This window comes from Panthera onca, chromosome D3 (assembly GCF_046562875.1).
Source record: "Panthera onca isolate mPanOnc1 chromosome D3, mPanOnc1 haplotype 2, whole genome shotgun sequence".
NCBI classification, from domain to species: Eukaryota; Metazoa; Chordata; class Mammalia; order Carnivora; family Felidae; genus Panthera; species Panthera onca.
In genome coordinates this window covers 17,775,929-17,792,074 of record NC_138350.1, presented here as the reverse complement: position 1 = coordinate 17,792,074, position 16,146 = coordinate 17,775,929, and the positions used below count along the sequence as shown (strand labels likewise).

At 51.0% G+C, this 16,146-nt stretch overlaps 1 protein-coding gene across 6 annotated transcripts in view; it reads right to left on the bottom strand.

Moving 5' to 3' along the window:
• The window catches only part of CABIN1 (calcineurin binding protein 1), a 151,773-nt gene that overhangs the window by 82,045 nt on the left and 53,582 nt on the right, over positions 1-16,146 (bottom strand). For all 6 annotated transcript variants that reach the window (XM_060612559.3, XM_060612557.2, XM_060612561.2 and 3 more), the window contains exons 21-25: positions 15,302-15,508; positions 14,936-15,081; positions 11,378-11,639; positions 4,834-5,094; positions 1,323-1,474 (exon numbers count right to left, since the gene is read on the bottom strand). In XM_060612559.3, coding sequence (XP_060468542.2) covers positions 1,323-1,474; positions 4,834-5,094; positions 11,378-11,639; positions 14,936-15,081; positions 15,302-15,508 — 1,028 coding nt within the window. The remainder of the gene's footprint in view (positions 1-1,322; positions 1,475-4,833; positions 5,095-11,377; positions 11,640-14,935; positions 15,082-15,301; positions 15,509-16,146) is intronic.

Below are 16,146 nucleotides of genomic sequence, written 5' to 3'. Positions count from 1 at the left end.
GATGCAGACAGAGAAAACATCTGGATTTACTGCAAGCTCTCATGTGTACGAGGATATCTACTGTTGAACAAAAAAGTCAGAAACACCTGAAGTGTTCCATCGAAATAGCTATAGAAAACATGATACACCCATGCTATGGAATAACATGTAGCCAGAGACTATGGGTAGCCACTAGAAAGAATGGAGTGAATGGGGTACCATCTCTATGGTTTTGGTCCCAGCCCCTTTCTCAGGGGAATGTAAACTCGAGAATAACACCTTCAGTAGTTTGTTTTTATAAAATAAAAGAAACCCTACAATTGTACATGTAAATGGAAGCGTATATAAATGCACAGCTAATTGTTTGAGAAAATAAATGAATAATGGTTAATTCTGGGGAGGAAAGGGGATTTGTCAAATTTTAGCCTATATGTTCATATATTGCCAAAATTTTCCATAACTAGAATATATCCATGTATTATTTGTATAATTTAAAATTTTTTTAAAAGAGTTATGATCAATAAAAGAGAACATCATTGTACCTTGAGGGCCCTTTGCGACTAAAAAATGCACATCTATAATTTCTAGGGCACACTGTATCCACCTGGGTGACCTGTCACATGCATGCCCATCTCTCCTATAAGACAATGGACCTCAAGGTCAGAGCCTGGGCACAGGTCTCTCTGGCACTTGGCTGAGCCCTGCACAGTGCCCAGCCAGGCAGGGAGGGGCACAGAGATGAGGCAAGCTGAGCTGAAGCTCCGAGATGTGGACACCAGGGTAAAAGAAGTCTGGGCCACAATCAAGGGAAGGCCCAAGGGTCCTCTCCACCCAGTGAGGGGACCATACCAGGGCCCTAGCATCCTCATGCTCTCTGGAACTACAGGAAGAGTCCATGCCTCTGATGCCCTTTCCTGTTTCTTGGGAGAACAGGCAGCAGACAGGTCCTCACAAGGCCCCCACTCTTGGTATAGGCCCTGGAAAAGGACCCAGGAGTGAGAGTCTGCAACATGAAAACTGCTTTCCTACAGTGTTCTGCATGGGACAGAGCTGTGTCCCAGTGGCGATGGGGAGGAGCTGGCTTCTCCTTAGGGCCTGCCCCTGAGGATGGGGTGGCCCCGGGCATGGCCCCAGCGTGAGGTGACATGGGATTGCACACTCAGCCTCTCCTTCTCAGATTCAACAGAAATACCTTAGTCCAGCAACCAGGAGTCTCCAGATGAGTTCCAGAGACTCAGTGAGCTCCGATTTACTCAGCAGTAACCCCCCGAATGCCACCTTGCTGTAAATGAGCCATCAGGGTACACATGGGATAAGCTGCTAGGTGAAGAGGTGCTACTCACTTCTCTGAAGCTTTGGGCGTGTTCTTCTCCTCGCCCCTGGCAAAGGGTCCTTCTGCAGCCTCCTTCATGAAGTTGACCAGGACCTCTGCACTGACCCCAGAGTCGGGCTTCCCCAGGAGCTTCAAGATGGAAGCGTGGAGCCGGAAGTACACCTAGGAGAATCATACTTGGGTGTGAGCAGCCTTCCCAGTTGCTTAGGTCCGTTCCACAGGCCAATCAGCCACACTGGAAAAGGGCCACTGACCAAGGAGACAGGCCACCACACACTGCCTTTTTTCATTCGCTTTTAAACCAGCCAACCCATAACTCATTCAAAGCAAGCTCTGACAGTTAAAATGGACACAAACTCTCAGTATTCTAGCTTAAATGTTTAGCCAGTGATGCAGGCAAGTGGTGGTAAGATAATGAGAATAACAACCCTCACCTCTGCTCAGTGGGCACCTCCTCCCACCACAGCCCCTGCCACCCACTGTGTGCCCCTCTCCTGGTGCCCATACAAAGTGAGCCTCCACACCTGTCTCCCACCACACTCCAGACTCCCTGAAGCGCAGAACAGTTGATTTCTGTCTGTGTGCCTGCACCTGGGCAAGCTGGGTGCTGTAGGCCTAGAGAAGCTTGCCCAGGAGGTACAGGGTGAGGGGAAGGAGGCACGCCGCATCATTCAGGGCCCTGTGCTTTTCTTCATTTCCTTAAGTTCTCACCACAATCCTCCACTTACAAATGTCTGAGGTAAGATGCCCAAATCCCCACAGCCAGGAAAGGCCAGGGCCACGTTAAACTCTGGTCCGCCCTGCCCTCTACTGCTCCCAAGTAAATGCCACATCAGACACAGACACCTCTACAGGTCACTTGGCCTGACTTTCGCATCCACCTGTGGGTGCAGTGTGAGCTCCCGCCTGTGGCACGGACTCCCACAGGTGGCACAAGGAGTGTTACGAAGGCTGGGAAACCCTGTGGCTGCAGGCCCTGATTAACCAGCCTCTCTCACGCAGAGGTGGTTCTCAAGAGAGGCTGCCAAGGACCATGCAGGTAAGATTGCCAGGGGGTATGGCCCAGGCAGCATTCTCAAGAGGGCATCCTGGACAGAGGGGCCCACACCCAGAGCCCCTCCACCGCTAGCCCGCCTGTGGCCTCAAGTAATTAACCCGAGCAACTCCATTTTTAGGCACAGAAAACCTCTGGGCACACACACGTGCCCAGGTGGCCCTGCCGGAAGAGCACAAATTATTCAATTGGCAAAGTTTAACCAAGTGGCAGGTTCAGTATTTTGAATCCGGGTTCAAGAGCAGAGGTGAGTTTTCACCAGGGCAGGGTTAAAGTCTTAAGAGAAATGTCACTTTTAAAGTAAGATATCCACAGGTTGCAGCTGAATGCCTGTTCTCCTGAGAGCCGGCATGGTGTTCTGGGCCTCAGTTCCTTACCTGTTAAGTCCCTGGACCCCACGGGCACACCATCCTGCCTGCTCATTGGTTCTATCAGGCAGCAGCAGAAGCCAAAAGTCAAAGAAACACCGTGGAAGAAAAACACAGTTGTCGTTTTCCTGAGGGCTGAGCTACCTCCCGCACACGGGTTGGGTGCTGCACGAGGGCCCTGGGTGCAGGGGATCTGGCCCCAACCGCCCTTCTCTTCTGCTGCTGAATAACTTAGGGCAAGTCACACTAGTCCTCTAGGTCTCAGCCTTCTCAGCCCGAGTGGAAAGCATGAAAGAGCTGTAGTGGGAAGGACGTGGGGCTTGGGGCTGGGAATGACGGCAACCAGGAAGCTGCTGAAGACGTGCTCAGTACGAAAGTGAACTACACTTTATCATGAACCCTATGAAGATGGTCCCTGAAAAGCTGCTGTCAACCACTCAGCAGGCATCATTTTTCAAAGGCAAATTTTTAAAAATGAGACTTTTCTGCTTGTTCACACAAGCAAATATTGGAAAGAGAATACTAACATGGTTGAGGGAAAACAGACATGCTAATTGATCAGTATAACCTTTCAGGGCCACAGGACACTGTGGATGCAACACTAAATGACCCTTGAAAATCCCCCGTAAGTGCTCCCTGATATGCATGCAAGAGCAGGCCCTGCCTGTACCCTGTTGAGGAAGAAGTGGAAGAGAAGTGCACCCTGCACTGGGCTCCACACTGACAGTGCAGGGCCTGCTCGGGATTCTCTCTCTCCCCCTCTCTCTCTCTGCCCCTCCCCTATGCACTCTCACTCTCCTGCTCTCTCTCTCTCTCAAAATAAATAAATAAACTTAAAAAAAAATGCCAGTTGCAAAATGGTATGAAAATGTTACTACGTATCTATACGTCAATAGGGGAAAAATCTAGAAAGATAAATACATGCCCAGACTGTTAATAGGGATTATTGGGTTGAGAGGATAGGATCACTGGGGACTTTAGCTTTTTATTTTAAACACTCTTGAATGTTTGACAGGCACCTGGGTGGCTCAGTTGGTTGAGTGTCCAACTTCAGCTAAGGTCATAATCTCATGATCATGGTTCATGAGCTTGAGCCCTATGTTGGGCTTTGTGTTGATGGCGTGGAACCTGCTTTGGATTTTCTGTCTCTCTCTCTCTCTCTCTGCCCCTCCCCAGCTCTCTCTCTCTCTCTCTCTAAAAAAATAAATGTTAAAAAAATTTTTTTTTAATTTAAACACTTCTGAACGTTTGATTCTTATATATATTTTAACCATGAATGTGTGTTAATTTTATAATCAGAAAAAAAGTATATAAAGGCAGACAAGGCATAATAAACAAGCAGATTCTACCCCAAACTCCAAGAAGCTTGCTGGGCGCACGGGACTGGCAGGCACTGGGCACGCAGCCTCAGAAAGGGCAAAGCTAAAGTGCTCAGGAAGCAGCAAGTCCTGGGCCGGGCCAAGTATATCTGGATCCTCACCCGTGTGCTTAGTTTCCTCCCTACAAAATGTGCTGGCTGCAGCCTCCCAGCCTGCCTCACAGGACTGCACTGAGCATCGGGGAGTGTGGAGTTGTGTGTTCCAGATATCGTAAAAGCAAATCTGAGCTGTAAACAACTGCTCTTCTCTTGAGGAGCAGCACAAGACCCAAGTCTGGGGTCAAGAAAACAGGCTACTCCCTTGGCCCTGTCCTGCCAAGCTGGGTGCTCTGGGCATACCCTATGGCCTCGCCAGGGACAAGGGCACCTAGCCTTCTCCTGCCACCCTGCAGTGTGGATGCCCTGGGCACTGGGAGATGCTGTGCTGCAATGATGTCATCACTGAGTCAGGTTCTTGGAACCTACATGTGCTAAGGAAGAAAGATGACTTTCTTCTGGGAGATACAAATAAGACACTCCTCTCCCAGAAAGGATAGTAAGCACTCCTTAAAAGAGAGAGGAAAGGCCGCTTTAATTTAATCGTACACAAAGCTGCTGAACACAGAGAAGTTTCCAGCGGGTTGCATGGGAGTCACTGGGACCTCATGCCCCATCCCCAGGGAGACAGAGAGACTGGCCCACCCCTGCCCTGCTTCCCTGCCCTCGGCCAGCACAGTGTCACCTCCAGGGCCTCCATGGCCAACTCAGGTGGGTTGTGGTAGTGGATCTTCTTGGGGTAGCGGGCAGCCTCTTCGTGCAAGTAGTGGCCAGCCTGTCTGTAGTGCAGCAGGTAAACAGCGGGAGGCTGCTGCTGCTTCTCGGCGACCTTGCCCAGCATGTAGTGGATGAGCCACTCTTCCTCATCACCGTCGCCCTCACAGCGGGCCGCCGACGTGAAACAGTGCCTGGCTGTCTCCAGCATGCTGTCGCGCCGGCCCTCCATCTGGAATGAGACCACGAGACGAGGCTGGGCTTAGCCCACGGTCTGAACCTGCACAAGATCATGCCTTATCCCATAGGGAAGCCCTGCTGCCTTCCTTGCGAAATGTATCATCCTGTCAACGACCCTGAGACACCCTGAGAAGTGTTATCACCATTTCATAGCTGAGGACAGTGTGGAGAGGCCTAGGGACACCCCCCCACCCCCGCCCCACCACACCAAAGTACACATCAAGTAAGGCACAGAGCTGGACTGAAACCAGGTCACTTCATGTCAACTCCAGTGTCCTTTCTTTTATTTCCCCCCAGCCCACCCTGAAGGACACAGTTTAGGAGATTATGAAGTACCTACTGACCCCCTTCTAAAGGTCCCAACTACAACCCTCACTGTGGTTGCAGTGAGGGCCTGGGAGACAGCATCGGGCTGGGGCTGCCAGGAAAGCCAGGCAAACAGCAGCCGAGAACACCGAGAGCCAGTGCCAATGTTCTGAGATGAGCCCCCTCACCTACACGCGGTGAGCACTTTTCTCACCTGCTCACTAGGGTGGGCAAGCAGAGCTAGACACGGTGAACACCCCCAACACCTAGCAACACAGCACCGAAGAGGATGTGCACCCCTGGGGTACCATGGGACTTCCCACCCTGTCCTCTGCACCCTTCCAGAAGGACCTTACAAAAGGGTAGATTCCTAAGCCCCACCCAAGACCCACTGCCTTGGAGCTGTGCCTCCAGCCACCCTCTCACACACCAAAAGGTGGAAACAGCTAGGACAGAAGATCAACCTCTAAGATGCTTTCCAATTTTTTCTAGTCCCTGTATGAGGGCTATGGGCCAGCACCTAGGTGTCACTGACGTGAGATGTCAGCCATCAAGTACGTGCATCCCTTCATCCCAGAACTCCTGGGCTAGGAGCTGGAAGAAACCCTGACTGTGTGGGGCCACAGGGGCAGCTGTTCCCAGCACCGCAGCTCTCTGGGCCCTCATCAACATGGCTCTCGCTCAGAGGCAGGGAGGCTGCGACCTCTTCTAGTCTCATCTCGGGGACCAGAGAAAGGGAGAGGCTGCAGGCACCAAGCTCTGGCAAGGGTGCTGCCTGCAGCCTGTGAGAGCAGTACCCATGCCCCACTGCAGCAATAGCCCTGGGGCCAACACAAAGAAGCCTGGTGCTACCCCAGTGCTCTGCAAAACACTTCCTGGGAAAGAAAGTTACCACCCAGGGATGCCTGGGTGCCTCAGTTGGTTAAGTGTTCAACTCTTGGTTTTGGCTCAGGTCACGATCTCACAGTTCATGAGTTTGAGCCCCATATAAGGCTTTGTGTTGACAGCGTGGAGCCTGCTTGGGACTCTTTTCTCCTCCTCTCTCTCTGCCCTTTCCCAGCTTGCTCTGTCTCTCTCAAAATAAATAAATAAGCTTAAAAAAAAAAAAAAGAAAGAAAAGAAAGAAAATTACCACCTAAGAATCATGAGACCATCAACGGGGGGGCCCCTGGGTGGCTCAGTCAGTTGAGCATCTGACTCTTGATTTCGGCTCAGGCCATGATCCCAGGTCATGAGATCAAGCCCCGCATAGGGCTCCACACTGAGCATGGAGTCTGCTTAAGATTCTCTCTCTCTCTCTCTCTCTCTCTCTCTCTCTCTCTCTCTCTCCCTCTGCCCCTCTCCCATGCTAGCACTCTTTCTCTCTAAAAATAAGTAAATAAAATGAAAAAGAAAAGAGACCATCAATGAGTGAGATATGATAGAAAGAACCACAGTGTAGGACCAGAACACAGCACAAGCCAAGTGGCTCCATCATACCCCTCCAAAATTAGATTCTGTAGCAGATCTAAGTATAAGGCAAACACTTCAGTGGAGTCTTGTTATGACTGCTCTGTAACTACGTGGCCTTAACCAAGTCACTAGCCTTCTGCCCACCCAGCTCTGCCACTGAAGGTCATACAGCCACCTACTGAGACAGGAAGGGCAACTGTGAAGAGCCCCATCTAAACTGACACCTAGCACCACATAGATCCCCACCAAGAGGCCAACACCCTCCCTGCCCCACATGAAGCACATGCTACCAGAGTTCCTGTCTTTTGTAGCTGTGCCAGTCAGAACACTTCAGACAGAACAGGAGGGATGGCCACTGAGGATCCAGCATGTTCCAGAGCTCTGCCAGACACCCTCACACCTCCTCTCCATCCAAGAGCGAGAGGTGCACCCTCTGCTGTGGCACCTCATTCACCCCATGGCCAGGGTCCCTGGCCCAGGGCCAGCCCATAAGAGGGACTAAGGAGATATCAGTTCATGCAATACTGCCATACACGAGGAATGGTCAGCCCAATTACAACCAAAACCACAGCAGAAACATCAAGTTCCTCCCTTAGGACACACAGAAGGTTCTGGCTCCAAAGCCTCTGCCCTTGCCTGAGAATGGACAATAAGGGAAAGCATTGGTTTTCCTAAAACAGACACCTTTGGCAAGTTTGCAGGCAGAAGCTGAAGTACACAGCAGCTTATATAGCTATTAACACGTGCCCTACAGCTCATCTGATCAGACACAAGAAACCCAAACATAGCTCTAGCAACCAAGGAAGGGGCTGTGTCCCCATGACATATTTCATAGTAGGAAACTGCCTTGCCAGCGATGGAAAAAAAACCAGGAGGCATAGGACAGCGCTGCGAGGCAGTGTTCACCCCAGACAACAATGCAAAACCCCCTTCCTTCCCTGCCTGCTGAGACACCTGCATGCCTAGTGGATTTCCATCTCTCCTGCCACCATCTTACATTCTGGGAAGATGGCCTGGCAGCCCAGTTTCAGGCCCTGCGATACCTGGGCCAATGGCTTCGACTGGATCCGAATGGAGTTCAACCACAGAGGCTGTGAGCTATGCAGGAGAAAGAACAAGCAAAGGGAAGAGGCGTGCAGGGAGTCAACCTGTGTCTCCTGTCGCCCACTCTGCCCTTCCTGCCCCTTCCTAGGGGAGCCACAAGTTCCCTCCTCTAGGGGAGTTCTACAAATGAAACCCTCAAGTGCCAATGGCAGAAAAGGAATTCTGACTTCTCCTCATATTTACTTCCTGGAAAACCTCTATTCTGCTAAATCCCACTGGCATCACTGATGGAGGATTAGAGACAGAATCCCAAGGTCCGTGCTCCACCCACCCCAGTGAGTCCCAGTAGAGGATAATAGTCGGTGCTCCTCGTACTGCCAGGATCCATTCCCAGCCTGCTCAGCCCTGCGGCCACTGCAGTAATAACAGAAGGGAGGGAAGGGCCCTTGCGCAGGGCAGTCACCAAGAAATAGGGCTGCATGGCATGGGAAGAGCTCAACATGGTGCTGAGTGAAAAGGAAGCTCGATGCCATACACAGCATGACAGCATTTAGGCTAGAGGAAAAGAACAGATAAATCATGGCATTCTTTCTAGGAGTACATGTATACATAAATAACTGTATTTTTTTTTTTTTTTTAAGTCTGGAAAGATAAACTGTAGGTTGCTCTGAAGCAGGAGTGAAATGAGGGGGTGGGACAAAAAGGTTTTAGCTTTGTCTTTACTGTTGCCAATTGTTTTAAAGAAGGTGTTTCTTCGTATAATTGAAGAGGGGTTTCTATAAGTGTTAAACAAGGGTCATGCTGCTCTTCTCTCCCCCGTTTTCTTCCAGGGTTTGGCCCAGTCACAGAACCCGACACCTGTCTCTGGTCAGCTGGTTAGCAGGGTCCCTCATGGCCACGCTGCCCTTCCCTCCACCTGTGTCCTCTGCCACTGGTGCCAGGCCTACCCCCTGGATGCTGCATGTAAACCACCCAGGGACCCTGTTAAAGTGCAGCTTTTGACTATGAGTCCCTGATGCAGCCTTTTAACAGCTCCCCACCCCCTCCAACCCCCCTGAAAGAGGTTCTGATGCCCAGTCAGGTGTGGAAGCTACTGTCCTTGCTGACCTACTTGAGCAGAGAAAGAGAGGGAAAAACCTTAGGGCCAAGGTGCCCAGAGTCTGGAACCCTGAGACAACTGTCCTGGGCTCAGGGGGCAGTGACACCCAGAGCTCATGGGAAGAAGGTGAGGTCACTGGCATTCCTAAACAGTAGCCCCAGATGGTGCTTCCAGCTTACCCTCGTCAAGTGTGGGTGCTGTGCAGAGACTGGGAAATGTGTGGAAACAGAAGGGTAGCCTTTTTAAGGCTTTCCCAAAGTGTATCGCACAGCACACCGATGTCCAGCAAGACTTTGTGTGAGAAATCCGAGGCCCCCATGGCTGTCGACACAGGGTGACAACAGTCATCACAGCAGGGGAACATTCAGATGAGCCTGTGCTCTTATAGCACATCCACCCAGCATTTTCACTAAGGTCCATCCCTGCCAGCTCACTTCATTAGTTTTGTAGTCTGTCTCTTGCTGATGGTATAATGCATACCTATTGCAAAGTTAAACTGCAAATTTTGCAAAAGAGGTGGGACTTTGCAAAAGATGCGGGATTTCATGAAGCTGATGGAAGCGATGTGGGCAAAGCCTTTGCACATGAGCACCAGGCACAATTAACATGGATGACAACTGCCCAAAGGGAGGACTGCTGGTCAAGGAAGAGACCGCAACACATGCTTCTAAGGCACAAAGATGTCAGAGAATCCTGGGAGAGGCAAATAGCTCTCGAATATTTCTGCAAAAGTAGCTGTTGAAATTTAGGCTGCCAAGGTGAAGGAGCGTCATAGCGTGCTATCATAAACTATTAGAAAATTAAGCTCCCCTCAAACCAACCAAACTCAATCATTCTTGGTTCGTTTGAAGAATTAATACATCCTTGTGATCACCAAAGCCCTAGTAACATAAGACTTAGGAGTTATTTTCATTATTATTTAATTACTAAGATAAAGTCCCAATCACACCTTTACCAGGGTAACTGAGCCCCACCGTAAGTGGATTCACATTGTGACCCTTTGCTAGTGCTGACAGCAGCCCCTCCCCTTCTTCTCTGTGCTGTTGGGTAGGGATGTCACCCACATACAAAAGGGGTGACATTTATGTCATTATTACATTCTCATTTATGCTTTTTAAGTTTACTTATTTATTTTGAGAGAGAGAGGGAGAGAGAGAATAACCAGGGGAGGGACAGAGAGGGGGACAGAGGATCCGAAGCAGGCTCTGAGCTGACAGCAGACAGCCCAATGCAGGGCTTGAACTCACAAACTGTGAGATCATGACCTTAGCTGAAGTCAGATGCTCAACCAATTGAGCCACCCAGGCGCCCTTCATTTATGCTTTTCCATACCAACTGAATTTTTAACACCAAGGACACCTCACTTTCAAATAAAATCAGTAAAAGCAACAAAGAGCTGCTACCTCTTTGCAGTACAAGGCTAGGACTTCCCCTACTTAGCACAATGCTAGGAGGCCAGGGTCACTGTGAGGCCAAGCATTCTGGGAGCCTGCCGCTGAAGAGTGGCAGGTGTCGGAATGGGGGGCTGGGTATGACAACAGAGGTCCACTCTCGAGGACACAGGGGCTTTCAGAGGACAGCAGTGGCACAGCTGTAGCTGAAAGCCTCAGCTGAAAACCTTCTCTCACTGGGTTCCCTCAACAACCCGATGGCAACATGAAGAAGGTCATCATCTCATTTGGGTTTTGACCACATTTGATCACTAGAAGAAACAGGCCCCTTCTGCACTCTGCTCTCCTAGGAAACCCTTCTGGATTGTCATCTTACTGCCACACCAGCCTCAAAAATGTCATGTGGTTCCTTCATTTCCAACTCAAGGAGCCAAGGCCCACAGGCCAGACACCCAGCAACCTGCACTAGGGGAGTCCCCTACCAAGATGGACTTCAAAATTCCCAAGAAGTTCCTTTGAAGGGAACAAGGAAGGGGCGCGTTGGTAGCTCAGTCAGTTAAGGTCTGACTCGAACTCAGCTCAGGTCTTGATCTCAGGGCCCCACACGGGGCTCCACACTGGGCATGAAGCCTACTTAAAAAGATAAATAAAATAAAGTAAAATAAAACATGAAGGGGACCGGAAATAGACAGCTACTTCTGGTGGCCAACACCCCTTCCCTGCCTCTCAACTGCTGGAAAACTGATGGCTGACCAGCCAGATGATAAGAACCTGGCCTTGAATTCACCAATGCCAGACTGGGTGTCTAAAGACCAGGGACTAAGCTGTCACTGACCACAGTATGGCTTCAGTTTCACGAGAAGAATCATCCATGAGCTCCCAGCCTGGTTGTGAGGACAAGTGCAAAAAACAGATAGGACAGAACTTGGCCACCTGAGGGCACTTGGGTGGGATGGCAGCCCTTCTGCAGAGCCCCTCCTCACCTGCTGTACGAGCTCAGGGGGCAGCTCAGCTCTCCACTGCTTCAGCTGGCGCGAGGCAAAGGAGTGCAAGGCATAGGACATGGTGCCATACTCGATCCACAGGGACAGGTTGGAGCTGTCGATCTCCAGGGCCCGCCGGAAACAGTTCAGGACAGGTGTGGCATGCTTCCAGATGGGACCATCACTCTTCAGCTCATTGGAGTTCAGTTTGTCCTGAATGCGACTGGCCCGGGCCAGGGCCATGCCTGCCCAGGAATCAAACCTGCAGTCATGACAAAAGCACCAGTGAACACACAGCTGCCCTTACAGCACTGCAGACATGGTAGCCTGGGCAAGGCACCCAGGCCCCAGGGGAGTGGTCCCAGGCCATGACCCAGAGCCCAGCTCCACCACTCATGGACTCCATGTTTCTGAGCATGAAATGTGGCTAAGAAAACCCATATCAAGAAAGCTGAGCTGCTGGGACACCACAAGACATGTATTTTAGGTCATTCAGCATCTCGCAGGTACTCAGTAAGTGCTCTAAGAGAATCCCCATGGACTCGAGCCCAAATTATGCTAACATGGTGAGCTCTTGGACTCTGCTCCCCTTTGCTTCCCTGCTTGGAGGGGTTACCCAAAGAATGTCTCTGATGGAAAGGAAAAGGGGTGCTTTACAAGGCATGGCCCATCCAAGGTGACAGGGAGGCTCTCATCCAGCTGCCACCTCACCTAACCCCGCACTGGTAGCACCTGCCATCAACACACTCACTGACCAAAAGCACGGGGCAGCCAAGACCCTGAAAACACTGCCATGTAGCTTCTACATGGTTCTCCCTCTGGGACCTTGACCACATCCTGCCCTGTCCACCTCAGTTCCCAGAAGCAATATGGAGAGCAAGGGGACCACGATGGCTGAGAGCCTACAGTTCTGAGATCACCTGAAAGAAAGTGGTGGGGAAAATGTAAAAGGCTGTGATGATGACGAAGGCCAAGACAATTTCTGGGCACTTGGGAGAGTGGAATTTCCTGAGTGCAAGTACAGACAACAGAATAGACAGCAATCACATAACAGATGCTACCTTCCACATGCTGACAATTCTTGACCTACTGCTGTACTAACTTTAAAACTGGCCAACTAGCTTTCTGGACTATTTTTGACAGGTGTGGTAAGGGCAGAGCAGACTTGTGAAGCTCACACGTGCTTCTGCCGTACTCCAGGCACCCAAAGATGAAAAAGTATGAGCAAAGGAGCAGTAAAGAGGCCTGAAGGCTTAAGTGATGATGGGGGATAGCAAAAATGAAGGCTTCAGCCCCTGTGTGGAGGCCCTGAGTGTACCCTTTCCTCCTCAGGGCCTGGGATCCGGGGCTCTGCTCAGGTCACCCTGGGGGCGGAAGCATAGGGGAAGGTGTCAAGCTCCCCTCCAGACGGTGGGGAACCCTGTCAGGGACGTACCACCAGGGCCAGCTCCTTCCACACTGAGGGTTTCCCCTCTTAATTCCTCCCAGAATGCCTTCGGCAACCCCCTTTGCCCTTGCCTTGAGGGAAGGGACCAAATCACGGTGTGTGCCCATATACCTGCATAAGTACCAAAATGGAAACCACTAACCACAAATAGAAGTGACCAAGAACACAGACACCTCATCACAAAAACTCAAAATGCTTCTCTGTGTGTCACCAAAAACCAAGTCCTGACACGGGTTCTTGATTCTAGCAGAGCAGCGCACAACCCACACTCGCGGAGTGCTGACCCACAAGGACAGTAGGGAGCCCAAGGGCCAGCGATGCCACGAACTCAGGAGGAAGAAGCATCCAGAGCCTGTGCGCTGGGCTGGTACTCACGTAGGGCAGGCCTGCTCCCAGCACTGGGCTCAGAGTTGTTTGGCAGAGGGATGAGCTGTATTGGGACCTATTCCCATCTTGCCCCAGAGAATGCCACTCTATGAAACCCCTGGCCAAGGTGGCCCAATCCCAGCTGAGCAAGAGCAGATGGAGCGGTGGACGGGTCAAGAAAAGCTGTCGCCAGCATTCTCGCAGACTTGCTCTTCCTGCAGGGACCACCAACAAACACTGTGGCCGGGACACACCACCACACACCCAGCTGTCTGCCATGGGCTTCACCTGTGTCTAGCAGGCTCTGAAAGTGTAAAGAAAAGGCCAGCATCCAAACTTCCATCTTAGCCAGCACAGAAGATGAGACTGAGCCCAAGTCTTCCCTGACACCTGCTCATGAGGGCCAGAATGAAGGAGGGTCAGGACTAGGCCACCAAGTTCCTCCTGGCCCTGGGGCCAGTCCTCACAGGGCACCCCACCTCTACGGCACGGCTGCCAGCAGGCCAAGACTGACAGATTGACTCCCTCTGAACCGGTGCACGTACAAGTTGGAAGGAGGCCCAAATGAGCTGTCACGAACCTTGTCTTGTAACCCAAAGGGCTGCTGGGTGCGAGGTGTCACGCCAGGCTCTCACCTCTCCACGGGCAGGCTGGTCTTATCACCCTCACTTTTCAGACATGGAGGCAGCAGGGCAAAGGAGGTGACTCCTCACTGCCTAGAACAGGAGCACTCAGCCAGCCTAAGCGTGGATCTCCCCTACCAAACTGGTCCACAGTGACCCCAGAGAGGACATCCAGGGCCACCAATACATGGCTCCCTGCCTGAAGGAAAACATACGCTGAGCAACAAGGGGGCTGGGAGAACCTCTCCCACAAGCTACAGAAGTTGTGTAAACTGGTTTCTCTACTTAGATCCCAGCCCCTCTCCCCCGGGCCAGGTGGGTCCTGACAAGATGGAGCTCTGCGTTTTCCCCTGAGGATGGGCAGCCTCTGCGGCCTGGCCCCTGAATACTTTACCTACAGATACTACTCTGGACCTTCAGATACAAAGCTTACCTCGACCCAAGGCTTACCTCCTAGGTGTGGAGGCCATGAGAAAATGTTCCCTCTCAATCAAATGAATCAGACTTTATGAGCTTAGCAGAGCCCTTTCAGGATGAACAGGCCAACCATTACAATTTAAGAAAAAGCCACCCGGGCTCAGCGGGAAGAAAGCATGAGCCTCACATACAATAGGCTCTCCTACTTTTACTGTCATGACAATTGCTACTGACAACACTTGCATCAGAGCAAGGAAAGAGAACTCCTAGCTTAAGTATTTCTATTACCTTCCCCTTTCCCCAAAATAAGGAAACAACCATTAGCTAAAGACACATAGTACACATCAGCCCATTTCCCAGGGCCAGAAGCCAGGAAAGGAGGCAGCACCGAACCAGGAGGATGGAACCAGATGGCACCCCATTGCCCTGCTGGCCTGGATCCAGATGGAAACCTCATACCTTCTCTGAGGCCAGTACTCATCCCAGGTATCTTCTGGAAGGAAGACTTCTCCACTGCTCCTCTTTTTATGAAGAACCTGTCTCTTGCCTTTCCTAATAACTGCAGAGTGCTAACCATACTTTCTCATTCCTTTTCCCCTGATCTCTTTGCTATGGCAGAGAAACCCCAACCTGGCCCAGGAAAGGGTTTGCTGAGCTGGGGTCACCCCAACCCTCCCTGCTTGGCCTTATGCCCAGGTCACTGACCTGTTGGGGCAGATGCAGATGTCATGCATGTAGAACTTGATAGCCTTAGACTGCTCCTTGTTTTTGAAATGGTAATCAGCCAGGAGGTAGTAGAGCTCATTCACCACCGGAGGGGAGGGGTCGGCCCCTTCTGGAAGGCAGGGCACCTGACAGGTGAGGGAGCAGGATAAGGGGAGATGGAGTCAGGGTCTCAGATGTGACCAGTAACGCTGCAAACCCAGGACCATTCACATTAGCACAGGACAGACACTAGGCTTCTCATGGACCTGACTTCTGGTATAGAGCAAGGAAAGCAGACAAGGTGCAGAAGCAGCAGTGCCGGAGGGAAAAATGATGGGACACAGCTCCACCATGCTCAGTTCCTACCTCGGCCGAGGTGCCCTCAATGTAGGCAGAGACTTTGTCCAGGTTCAGGGCCGGCCTTTCTGTGCGGGGCACAATGGTGGCGATCCTCTTCAGAAGGTTGGCCAAGTCAGCAGACACAGTGCTGGTCTTGTAGCTGTCAAATTCAGGAAGGGTCTTGGGCTTAAAATACTCAAACATAAACAGAGCGTCCTCCCATATAAGGTCCACCTTGAGAAAAGACAGAAAGCAGATCATAGTACAGTCAGGGTAAAGCAGAAAGGGAAAGGTTCTTCCATGGAAATAATACAGACAGGGTTACAATATGTTAGAGTGTAGAAAAAGTCCCATATACTTTTAAAAATCTGCATACTCACTCTAATTCCCAAACCCAAATGTCTGAAGAGCAGAAAAATGAACTGGCATAAGCCCAGCCTTTACAAAGACAAATGTTGGAAACCGAGGGCCACACTCTGTTGAGTCCACATGGCTGAGCCAGAGGGTAGGTTCAATCACGAGTGGGCACTGTGGCCAGGCCACTGACCCTCTCCTTGAGCCTCAGCTGCCCCACTGCTTGCTCTGGACCAGGGTGGGTCTGCATTCTACATGGGACCACAGTGGGGGCCCTGCCCAAGGAGCTTACATTCAGGGAATGGAATTGGTAAGAATAAATGACAGTACTGACAAGCCATGAGTGCTTGAAACCCAAACAACAAAAAAACAAATGAAAACCTCTAAGGAATTATTCATATTATCCGACTGGAAAAGGAAATCCTTTGAAAATTGCCATGCTGCACTTTTGAATGATTGGTCAACATTTACGAAGCTAGTTTTTGCAAGGAAAACCCTTTTCCTATGATCAGACTACA